Here is a 13593-nt window from a genome sequence, read left to right as displayed (position 1 = left end):
AGCGATTAGATAAAAAAAGAAAAAGAAATAAACTCGTATATCGTTTAGACTATTTTTGCAAGTGATGCCGTCGTTCGTTTCCAGAACGAAAATTCGCCGTTGGGCCGCACGATTTTGCATAATAAAATCGTTATCGCCGTGTTTAAAGCCGTGTGTACAAAAGCAGAACGAGAAAGATAGCCGAGCAATGTTTATTTCGGCAACTTGGCACAACACTTCCAATTAATAATAGTCGTAAACGTCTCCCGCATATCTCGCGGTCGGACAAACAATATATTTCTGTCAGCGACAGCTCGATCTGTGGGAGGTCTTGCCGGCGTGTCGTAATAATTGTCATCGTCACGAGATAAACTTCTAGCCCTTCTCATTCCGGAGAAAAGAATAGAATTACTGTATATTTTTGCCCCATCAACAACACATCCCATCAGGCATCAAAGTACGCGCATTAAAAATTTATACAAAAGTGTGTAAAAATAAATACACTTAAAAACGAACTATAGTCTTCTCTCGTGTTATATTTATGAGAAAAAAAGTTAATATATTTGAATACTTTGCGTGTAGAGATATCGATATTTTAGTTTAAAGCAAAGTCTTTCTCGTCGCGATCATTCACGGATTAAATGTCCGCGCTACCTTAACCGGTCCACGGATCCAAGTGCCAGGACGTTCTCTCTTCATTCATGTGGAGATAAGCCAGAAGAGTTCAGGTAGCGTTCTCCAATTTCGAGGAAAGAGATGTACGATCGCACCCCTCCCTCCCCAGAAGCAGAAGGACAGGGAACGAGGAAGGAAACGTGTGGCTTCGAGAAACATCATCAGCTTCTTACCTAACCAACCGGCCGCCAGTATTTCATTCATATTATTATCCTGGCCCGGTGGTATTTGCTTCGAGTTATTTCTGTTTTTCCGCCGCCGAATGCTTCAAAGATGCATCTCGTCGATAGCGCTATCAATGAACAATTGATTCGTCAAAAATACAGAGTGTGAATCGCGTAACTTGATTATCTCAATTACATTCATTTAAAAAATCTCGAAGATAATATTAAATATATGTTGGAAAAAAAGATTAATAAAAACATATACTATAATCATCTCGAGATTTCACGTTCTTATCGCGAACTCTGATCAAAAATTATCCAAATTACTCGGAGCAAACAAAATTTAGATCAATAATAACAAGAGAAATCATCAAGGTTATCAAGCTGCACGATTCATCCTCCACAATTATTATTCGTTTCGACAATCGTGCGTTAGATGGAAAGTCGAGCGCGAGAGGTTTCGTCAAATCTCCGACATTCATCGCGAGGTTTCGCAAACTGAAAACGTACGATGACGTATATTATTCACACGGTCAGTCGAAATGATTTAGCGTGCGACGCATTGGGGAAATCGTCATGGAATCGACGGGGAGACGAGGGGGGGGGGGGGGGGGGTAACACGCGTGCCTGCCAAAATCAACGGGACGCGGGGCTCCACCAAAGTCAAGTTCGACCGTCCTACGCGAGTGCGAGAGTCGAAGGTCGCGGAGAAGAGCCATGATTCGGTGCTCATTGATGTCGGCGATTAATCGAAAGAGCAGTTGCCACGCGTGGTTTAAATCGTCGAAACGGAGATGCAGCTAAAGTTGAACGATCCTCTTTTCCCGGTTTTATACATAGATTCTTTATTTTGTGCTTATACGTGGAGGGAAATAAATCGATTAAAAAAGATAACGAAATTTAGGCATAAAGTAGCCGTGAGAACAATTATGTGAGACGATATCTTATGTTACTTGTTAATTGGATAATTAAAAATTGAAATGTTATTGGGAGAGAAAGAGGGAAGAGTATAAGATCGAAATATTAATATAAATAAATAAGTATTATATAATTATTAATGTGCTCGATATTTAAGTGATATTTGTTAAACTTTCAGTAAAAATAAAAATCTTTCAATTTTACGAAAAGATATTGCTTGGAACAATTTTTAAATATACATATATTATAAAAGTTACGTATAAGTTTATAATGAGTTCTGTAAGCATTGCAATCAATAATAAATATTATCTAATTACATAATTAGCATACAAATTTTTGTAAAACGCGTTTCCTTAAACGCGATAAAAACTTCATTTCCAATATGAAATTCATTAACATTGCAAAACTTACATTGCATTTGCATTACTCTTGCAACTTTACTTATCACTTATACGTTTGCCGCTATTACGACGCGAATAACAATTCCCCTGCAAAAAATATGCATAGTAAATAGAATACATCACACATCAACGATCCAGTTGATGCGATCGAGTACCAAGTATCGGCAGTGATTACGAAACGTATAACGCAATATGGCGTTGGCTAAAAATAGTAGCGCACTCGATATGTGCAAACTCACCTCGTCTCCACTATGCGCTTCATTAGCCTGACCGGCTGCGTTATTTAATGCATCCGTGTGCATTACGAATGAGCGTCGACGTTGCTGATCCCCGCAAATGACACTGTGTCACGCTCGTATCATTGGAGGCGCGGAATGATGATGTTTCGTGCTCCTCTCTCGTTAAATGTACACGAAAAATTGAAACCATTGAATGATATTCCGATAAGGATTTCATAACAAATTTGACATTAACTTTTCTGTAGGAAAAATGTTGAGTAAATCGTTCGTGATATATTCTATTTACCTTTAGTTTTTAGAAGAAATTTTTGTTTTAGTAACAGCAATATAAACTATCGTAACTAACTATGTAATTAATAAAGTTTCTGTGGCAGTTTCTAATTCTATCTATACATAGTTTTCGATTTAACTTATAGATTGTTCATCTTTTGTAATTTAATTTAGAGAAAATCGAGAGAATTATATCTTTTGTAAAGTGGATTACGTAACATAATTCGCGATTTTCGTTCGTTTATAATTGAAAATTTTTTATGCCGTAACAATTTTCGTTAAAAAAACTTGCAAGAAAGTGTGAGAACTATAGAGAATTTCTTCGTAATCATAAGATATCGCAAGATATCCTTAGGTTTTACGATATCCTGTGGATGATTTTTTCATTTTTAGATTTTTAGATTTTTTTTATAATATATGTGACTGTATAAAAGAATTCGAGAGATTAAGACGATTCATATCAGAATATAAATACCACCATAAAAAATCGTTATAATCGATGAAGTTTGTAAGTGTGAAAAAGTGCGTAAAGACAAATCTACAAAAAGCGTTGCTCTATCATAAAATATAAAAAACCGTAAAATTTAATTCTCTAGAGATGTATTTTTGATCGATGAATTTAAAAGCGCGATAAGACTATTTATGTAATAAAAATAATGTCAATTATAAAAGTCAAATAAAATAATTTCCAAAAAATTTGGCGCTGTTTGAACCGTATGTCTCTTAATACTTCCGGATAATTAAGATTGTCTAATTTGTCTACACGTGCATTTCTCAGGCCGCGATAACGTCGTATACGTCGTTGCGTCCCATCACGTTGCACGGGTCATCGCGGCGCGGCGAAAGTACATGCTCTATTAATATAATGCCGACCGTGTACATACATGCAGCACAGCACGGCACGGAATAGCCGCGTGTGAACGCAAAATTCAACAACAAACGCGCTATTCCCACATGAATACACTGGTACAATATCGGATCGCACAATACCGGATAATAATATTCTCGAGTGTATAGTCTGAATACGATATTCAGAGACTCTTGACGCAAATGCTTTTTGTGCGATTTTTTTATATTATAAAAAATGTCAATAAAAATTTCAAATTCGAAAGTCACTTTAGGCATTACCGTTAAATTGATATAATAAATTGATAAATATTAATAGGCAAATATATAATAAATGCAATATATTTATTAATATTGATTTATAAATATTATTAAATTATAGTAAATATCATTTATAAATACGCGATATTATATTATCATGTAATGATTATGTATGTTTTGGATAATAATTTTAAAAAAATATAATATATCTACTTTTTTGAAGCTTAAAAATTGCGAATAATTATCTTGCGCATTTTTAAGTTAATTTGACACTGCAGATATGTTATCCGAATGTTAATAATGCATTATGTGTTACATTGCGTCGCATTGTATTTCAGTATATGAAACGTATCATCATTGTCGTCGTCGACACTGTAGTGGTCGAATCGCGAATTTCGAAGCGACTATCAGGAATTCGCGCTATGTAAGCGGCATTCCGGAATTCCTGGCACAACGGTAGACGCATGTTTCCGCGATTCGCGTAATATTTTATTCCTTTATCCGTAGATCTTGAATCTTTGCTGATCGTATATGACAACGATACGAATAGAAAGGAAAAGAATCGCTTATTTTGTAAAGAGAGAGAGAGAGAGAGAGAGAGAGAGAGAGAGAGAAAATCTCTAAGAACACAAACTAGTAAAATTAATAATCAAACACACACAATAAATGACATTTAAAATATCATTACATAACATACAACATAAATAGATCTATTATAACATTTAATTTAAGATTTAAGATAAAAGCAAATTTATCAAAGAATATATAAAATAAAAATAAAAGTTGTGTTTTATAGCTTCTTTTTGTACTATATAGCTATAATTTTCAACGTTTTATTTAATATCTAATTAATTATATTTAGTTTATCTAAATTTGGTTTGTTATTCGTGTTTAAGGCAGTTCATTCGCTTGTAGTATGCTAAATGCAGTTATTAAAAAATAATTCTACTTTTGCGACATATGTCCTCTCGGGCTACATGATGCATCGGTTACAATCATTTTAAATTGAAATAGTTTCCAATGCGCGTCACTCAAAAATTTCACAGACGAAATCGAACCAGGCTTTGAAAAATATTCGTGAAAATACCATGCACACATCAATTCGCTACGAGGCATTTTCTGTCAGCCATATTTCCGAAATGTTTCCGCGCGTGTTACGCTTTTCTTTTAATTGAGAGAGCGCGTGCAATGAAAAAATAATTATTCAACGTGCAGATGATAAATGCAAAAATTGTGACCGATTATGCGAATCTCGAGCGTGCTTTGTAAATATAATGACAATAATATATTTTTTATGTAATCTTGTTTACATACATTTTGCATTTTATTTCGCCTGAGTGCCGTGCAATCATGAAAATTACTCACGTTTCCTAGAAATAAAAACCGATATAATTTTAATGAGCTCAATTCTCGATGTTTTAAATGCAAAAAAGTACACGTTATGCTAATATTTTAACACACAAATGTAGCGACTCTTACGACTTTTTATAGTATCGTGAATTGAGAACTCATCGGAAATATATTATATATATTTTTTCAATTAAAACCCTAATTTTCGTGATCAACTTTTACGAAATTATTTTTTTCACAAGTTAAAATTGTAATTAACCTCAAATTAGGAAAGTGCGAATTTGATACGAAATCGCGATTATACTTTCTGATAACACGATTCGTGATTGCAATATGTCATTTAATAGAGCTTGATGATCTTGAAAACCATCAAATTTCCTACTAATAAATAAAACATCTTTTTAATTCAATCATATAATTATCCAAAAATTTTGTAATTAACAAAAAAAGTGAGAGAGAGAGAGAGAGAAAGAGAGAGAGAAAGCCATAATCCTCATTTGCATTGTTTCATCGCTCTTGATTCATTAGATTTTATTCCGTTAATTAATTAAACGTTATACCGCAAGTAATTAAAACTTTTTTCTGTCTTGTATGTAAATACATTTGTACTCACCTTTTGCCGCATTTGTTGACGGATGCTCGCTGGTCATCCTGGAGTTTGAATATCCACCGCGTGGCACATTTACTCTCTCGGGACGTCCAATCGTTGTGTAAATCTGTCATATTAATAGATAAATAATAATAATATAAATAATTCAGAATTTCAAACAATATTATTAAAAACAGCTGATATTAATATACAAAATAAAAAGTAAAAACAAACCAAAAATAGAGATTGGTATAGTCAGATGTATCAGAGTTTAATGCGACAATATATAAAGAATTTTATGATTATTTATAAAATATTATAATCGTATTTATTTAGATTCAACCGAAACATAACAGTTGGAAATTTATATTAGATCATAACGATAGCTGAGTCCGATAGCTACATGCTTTTCATAAAAGATGAATGAATGATTTATCCGCGCGATAGTCTTGTTATTACATTTTAACATCGATTCAATTAGAGAACTGCGAGACACGTACTGGATCTTTCCCATGACATACCGGAATTTCTATTTGGCACGAGCTGGGAGGAGGAAGTCCATCGTTGTCATCTGGATATATTTATATCAATTAGGACACCACGGCGTGGTGTCACAAAAACGAGAAGCGCGATTTGTTTATGAATTACGAAAATCTGAGCAAACCACGATACTCCCGTATATTTAACTTCGTCGATGAACAATTTTTACAATGAACAAATCTGCTATATTAATAATTCCAATACTTGTCGTTTATATAATTATCTTAAGTTATAATTATATAATTATCTTATCTATCTATTTTTGTACATTATTTATTATATTAATGGCACGCGATTTGCTTTGACATATTTATATTCGAAAGTTTCGCATAGAAAAGACTATAAGAACCAAAACACTGTCTCAAAAGAAGCTATTTTCTAAATACATATACTTGTCTATTTAAGAGTAAAAACATGAAAAAAATACTTAAATATTGTGATAATTAACACTTTTTTAATGACTTTTGCAAATAGAAAAATAAACATATAAGCTTTTCGAGGATATAATCTGCTGTTTTCTAAATATTTATTTATTAAAGAAATCAAATTATTTTTTAGCACCGCGTGTACTCGGATCGAAGTATCAAAAAGTATCGAGAATTGAGCTTGTTAAAATCGTATCATTTTTTATTTCTACAAATCGTAAATAATTTGCATGATTGTGCGGCATTGAAGCAAAATAAAATGCAAAGTGTATGTAAAAAAATCATATATAAAAATATATTGTTGTTGCTCTCGCTTGAAGTCTGCATAAATCGGTTGCAATTTTTGCATTTTCTACATTAGTACATTGAATAATCATTTTTCATTGCATGGGCTCTCTCGATTTTATTGATTGAGTGTAACGCGTGTGAAAATTTTGGAAATATGGCCAACAGAATTGTCAGAAAAACGTTGTCTCGTGGCGAATTTATGTTTGCATAGTATTCCTACGAATATATTTTTGAAATCTCGCTTTGCTTGATCTGTGAAATTTTTAAATGACACACATGGAGACTATTTCAATTTGACAAGATTTTAACCAAAGCCATATAGTCCCAGAGGACACGTGTGATAAAAGGATGAAATCGCTTTTTAATAACTACACTTAAGCAAAATCGGAACGAGAGAACTGTTTCAAATGCGAATAACGACTATATGCGAGTAATAAATAAAAGTTGAATAAATTAAACATGATTAATAAAATATAATATTAAATAAAACGTTAAAAAAATATAGCTGATATATTCTAATAATACAAGATAACGGGCAAAGGGTACTCTAAAATCTGTTCTTTCCTTTCTTCGCAAACTGCAATATCAAACGGACACTACCTCAACCAGCTGACCCAGTTGTCGTCAAGTATAATGTCCTAAAATAGAACGAAGCGGAACACAGATCGGGATAGTGCGACGAGGAATCTGTCGTCGGATTTCTCGATGATCGTCGGGACTTTCCTGACTTATTTACGCCGAGACAAATCGAGCACGACTAAAGACGATACAGTTAAATCCGACGAGTAATCGCTCGACAAATTTAGAAACTAGCAGTTTGACTAACAATAAGCCATTAATCACTAATATCCATTTAATTTCAATTCAACGATACTACTGTCGTAAAAATATCAACGATGCATAATCCTTTTAATTCTTCAATCTTATACAGAAATAAGCCACAGAAAAATCAATGAGATTGATCGCATTTTTCATATAATTTGAAAGATAAACTTAATTTTTAAATATTATGAAATTCAATATTTAAAATCAGCGATTATAAATCTCTTCCGTTCAAGGATTCTGTCATCAATATAAAACATGTGTGTCCAGTTTTATCCAGTCGATAAGTTTCCTTTTGCAAATCAGGTTAGTAAAATTACAATCTATTACAAGTGTCTGTGAAGTTGGCACGACGTTTTATGAATTTCAAAAAAAAAACTAAGAGTTTAAAAATTGATTAAAAATTATTAATTGGTGAAATATCGATCTGAAATTGCATATATGTGCTGAACTTGAACAGAACTATCCGGAACTCTTGCCAAAAATGATGATATTCAACGCGTTTTAGTACTTTAGAGGGGAGGGTGTCGTGCTAGATTCGCGAAGTTAGCACGACATTTTTTCAATTTCGATTTTTTAATATAAGGAATGCGGAACTCTTTTTAATTTTTATCAGGAACTATAGAACTATGAAAAGTGCTATTAGAACTCTTAGTTTTTTCTTGAAATTCGTAAAACGTCGTGCCAACTTCACAGACACCTATTACAAATAATTTGTACGAGAGACACATATATATTTGGATAAAAGCACGTTTGCGGCAGTCATATAAAAATATCCCACGATAAACCGATTTAATTAGGATTCGAGTTCGCGAGGTGAACTCGAATTATCAGCGATCACGCAGCTAATAACGGTCTGTCCGTAATAATTTGATGGTTTGCCCTCATCGAAAGCTGCCTATTCTGGATTGGGCAGATTGTGTATGACGTTCATCGACAATACCATCTCCATAATTCGATAAAAAAGAAATCTCGCGATATTGACCATTGTTTCGTGAAAAATTGAAATATTTCGCTTCCGTGCGTGATATAAAAATAAACTACTTGAGCGATCACAATATATGAACGTATACAAACACACGAGAAATGTTTCTTTAATGTATCATATGTATAAATCGAAATTTCATTATAGCTCCATTTGACTTTACTTTAATTGTCAATATAAATCTCGCTTTATTAATTAAAGTACAGTTAATTGAAAAAAATAATAAATTATCATGTTACACAAAAATAAGTCTCTTACCAAAAAAATAGTAATTCTTATACTAGCGATACATAAGAATATATTGTTAAATAACTATCAACATTTCTCGTAGTAAAAATATATAATATATACATATATATTTTTTAAGCTGTTCATATAAATTTTTACACGCGTACGCGATTAAAATGACAATTAAAGAGATAAACAACCAAAAATATAAGATAAACAAAGTAAAAATAGCATATAATAATTTTTATAACATTTAACTTTTAAATAATATTCCATTTAAACAATACGCGTCACTTTCTACTAAAATCTCTATTTAATACAAAAATCTCCAGTGCCGCTCGCCGCAATATTTTACCTGTGTCTCCTTGATATTGATAAAAATAGTAATTTGAGTAATTATATGTCACATTTGTCATTCGATAATGATTTATAAATGGAACGTAATAAATACTTCGAGTAATCGTTAAAGTCATAAAAAATCATACTCCCATCGTCACGATCGAAATAGATCGTTGTTCGCAAAACAAAAAAACCAACGGATGGAATTTTATGAACAAAAGCGAAATAATATTTTATCACAACGTGCAATCCATTTTTTTCAATAAACCAAATTGTGTCGATGCTCTGATAAAACTAATAATACTTGCAAAATAAATATTTTATCTTTGTTCGCGCGCGCATGTTTTATTCGTTGTACAGTTCGGCATATGTCATCGTAATCGTGATAAAAATAAATCCGACAAAATTAAAGAGAAAGAGAGAGAAACGAAGGACAAGGACAAAAAGGACACAGAAGAAATACAACAAGAATTATCCAGTGTCAAGTGTGGCGTTACATAATTATATATGGCATTATACAATTATTGCGATGCTCCTAAAAGCTCCTCACATAATGTAATTGCCTGCTTATGGACGCTTGAATTTAATTATTACAATTATCTGTGATTATTGATTTTGTTTTGGGTCTATTCGTGCTCTTGACAGTTGGATATGTATCGTTGATGCATCTCCAACGCGATGGCATATAATTCTGATTTATTGAAATAATTGCGTTCATCAGCTGATATGGTATACCGGTTGTTGATTAAAATGGATTGTACGACAATACAATTAGAATGAAATGAAAAGGAAATCAGTAAAAAAAAAAAAAAAAAACCAATGTCACGTTACGTTATATAAATTTGCGTCATCGTGCAAAGCACTCTCTTTAAATATTAAGAAATAATTTTGATAAGTAAAATTTTCCATGTAAATGCAACGAAATGTATCCTAAGCTAATTATCGCGTATCACGAATAAACATGAAGATAATTTGCTTGAACGCATCGAAATTATATTGGTTTTAATGAATATTTACACGATTTTATACCATTGGCGTCATTTACGTAATAACAGCTGATAAAACAGCACGGATCTCAGTTCTATAGGCGATCGTTTGCGCGATAATCGCTCTTACGACACAAAACACAAGCGGATGTAAACGACGAAGCGTCATACTTGAAACGTAAAACGATGGATTCAATTTCTAAATAAAATCTTATACATAATTCAACAAAGATAAATATAAAATATTGATCGATTTAATTATAGCTATATTCGTAAGAGAGATTATTATGCATCAACAATATATGTATTTTCTGCACACGTGCTCTTAATTTCTTTACGTGTAAAATAATAAAATAATATATCGTGACGCACAATTAAACATTTTCGAAAGAGGTTCAAGAGAGAGAGAGAGAGAGAAAGGAAATAAAAACACGCTATAAAGCGCTTTATCGATCTTCCATACGGAGTTAATTGGACGCAACACTCATTGCTTAATAAAAGCGGTATATATATATTTATAACTCCGGTTTCCCTATAAATTCTGACCTATAAGGATATTAAAAATATAACGGCCGCGACACACGCGAATAAAAAAAGATGCAAAGGTTAAGTCCACGCGCGCCGCACTCGCTCGCTCGCTCGCTCGTTCCGTTCATGGTGCGACACACGTTATTGCCGGACTGCCGCCGGCATTAAATAATGCTCGGAATCTACACGGTGATAACGTGCGCAAAAAAATGCAGCTCGCTTTTTATCGCGATGTAACGCGATGCGACGCAGTGTGCGCTTCTAAAAATCGCGCGCCACGGGATGCGCACGAGGTGAGTCGCGACGCGGATTAAGAGAGACGATTGAATGGAGGATTAATTATCTCGCGCTCCGAGAGATAACGGACGATGCGAAACGCAAGAAGAATCGTGCGTTTCTAAACGCAGATCCAAACGCGAATGTCGTATCGTGTAATCCTTGCCTGTCGAATTTTTGTGGCTTTTCAATCTATTCTTTCTCTCTCTTTCTCTTTAATCGGATGTGCATTTACATTTAAATGCTTTTAAAATATTTTCAGAATTATTTCAAAGTGTTTCGCCTGGAGTCTAGATCAAGAAAAATCTTTCAATCTGCTTTAGATCTCTTACGTATTTTATACATCAGTTTATATTATTCTCGAACGATACTCATTCTATTCTCATTCGAAAGATATGTATGCGCGATGATATATTCACGTTATACACGTATTTGTTTAGATATGCGCTTTATACTTGTAATTATTCACTTATTTTTACTACTGTATAATCGTGTTTTTGTATTACGTTTATATTGATTTCCGGAAGATAATATATCTAGCGGATTAATAAAATTCACAGATATCAATTATATCTGCATCACTTGACTTCGCAAAATACAATCTAAACATATACATATATATAAACAAAAATATGTAATATATGTAAAACTTACACTTTACATCACATTTTATTTCATCACATTTACTTTACATAATATTTTTTTTAAATCAACATCTTTTTCGATTTTGTATATGCTTAATTAAGCCTATACGCAAATCTAAGATGAGAATCTGTGTAGAGCAAAATAGAGGGTGGAAGGGAAAAGAGGGAAGAAAGAGAAAGAGAGAGAGAGAGGGAGACGACAAAAATATACATATATGATTTACAAAATTATTACTAAACATAAATATCATTCCAATTTCGTAAATGCCATTTTCGTCTTTTATATAAATCTGAATATTTGAAAATTATAATTATATTGACTAAGCGCGCAACGCTTTTGTTTACACTTATACATCACTCGCTAAAGGTCAGTTGCTTCGGATGCTTGTGCGATTATCTCGAGAAGCGAGCATGGTGTAATAATACGTTCTAGTGAATGCATATCGATAGATTAAAAATCTCATTACGAACAACGCAATTTCATGCGACCGTTCCATCGACTCTTGTAAAAATACGATGAAAAAGAGAGAGATCCCTGCATGTTTGCGTAAAAATAATAAATAATCTAAATTGTGTGTATTCTATCGACTTAACGTACGTAGTATCACGTTCCAAAATAACATTTTTCCTCGATCTTAGAACCTGCGATCTGCCTTTGTAGCCGTATCACGAATGCATATATTATAACGCGTAAAAAATTACGCTATTCGATACGAGACTTGGTAATGACACGCCATCGCGAATGGTATAGTTTTTCTCTACTATTGATAGCGTACGTATTTGTACGAATTTGAACGATTATTCGCGCGATAATCGCTCGAGAAAATTCACGGATCGGTGTCCGTTGACACTATCGCACGATAGTATATATATGTTACACGATATATATATATATATATGTATGTATTGTATATCACATACATACACAAGACGGATCGTACTTACTCGCCACACCTATATCCCGGTGCTGTCGTCCTTCGCGGAAACGATGCTCCTTCTAACTCAGCCGAGAGACGTTCGTCGTATGATCGAGAAGCGCGAAAAAAAAAAAAAAAACACGAGAGACGCAAAGGAGGTACGCGACTCACTCGCCGGATACGCGATTCACTCGCGCGGTGCGTTTCGGATTACGATACGTGCGTACAGTACATGCGTGCGTGCGACACAAAAACAATGCGATTGCGCCGCTACCTCGACGAGCTTTGTCGAACTACGATAAGACCGGCCGCGCGCGATCCCCCGAAAGAGGCTACGTGACACACACACATGTACACACGCGCATATATATACGCGCGTTTGGCGGCACGCATGCGCCCGTGGAAAACGCGTCCCGGAAACGATAGGTGGTGGCTGCGGCGTCCCTTTTCGCGAGATTCGCGCGAAAATAAATAATCGGAGACGCGTCGAAGACGCGTCTTTCGCGCGAGAAAACAACACGCGGCGAGTCCGCCAACGGTCCCGCGACCTACAAAGGTCGCGTGGCCCTTCGGCTTTTTCCGCCGACGCTCGTGAACGCTCGTCGTCACCGCCGCACGAGATGCTATCGTTTAGATAGCGCAGAATTTAGCCGTATTACGTTGTTCGCGAAAATTCACTTCTATGCCGTTATCGGGCATCAAATATCACTACCGAAATATGATAACGCAAATGAGTACGAGTGATAAGAGTTTCACGTGAAATATTTCATTTAGAAATATATATATTCAAATGTATATATAATAATATTAAATGCGTATATAAGAGTACACACGTACAACTGCAACTTCACGGAGTTGCAAATTGTAAAATTAATAGCGAGTTGAATAATCTGACTAGTTAATTAAAAAAAAATGAAAATATT

General features: G+C 34.0%; 1 protein-coding gene across 7 annotated transcripts in view; it reads right to left on the bottom strand.

Annotated features, from left to right (window-relative positions):
* LOC115243708 (histone deacetylase 4) overlaps positions 1-13023 on the bottom strand; it is a 103724-nt gene extending 90701 nt beyond the window's left edge. For 3 of the 7 annotated variants that reach the window (XM_029820890.1, XM_029820893.1, XM_029820894.1), the window contains exons 1-2: positions 12699-13023; positions 5717-5819 (exon numbers count right to left, since the gene is read on the bottom strand). Coding sequence is in view for 6 of the 7 variants with exons in the window: in XM_029820893.1 (XP_029676753.1) it covers positions 5717-5753 (37 nt within the window). In the remaining variant the exon portion in view is untranslated. Of the gene's footprint in view, positions 1-5716; positions 5820-6213; positions 6251-12698 lie in introns of those variants that run through there. The other 4 variants (XM_029820898.1, XM_029820900.1, XM_029820899.1 and 1 more) reach the window with 2 other exon arrangements.
* Between the last annotated feature and the right edge of the window lie 570 nt (positions 13024-13593).

The sequence above is a fragment of the Formica exsecta genome, unplaced genomic scaffold (assembly GCF_003651465.1).
Source record: "Formica exsecta isolate Colony F162 unplaced genomic scaffold, ASM365146v1 scaffold72, whole genome shotgun sequence".
NCBI classification, from domain to species: Eukaryota; Metazoa; Arthropoda; class Insecta; order Hymenoptera; family Formicidae; genus Formica; species Formica exsecta.
Note: the sequence above shows the minus strand (reverse complement) of the source record. Positions and strands in the feature narration are given on the sequence as shown.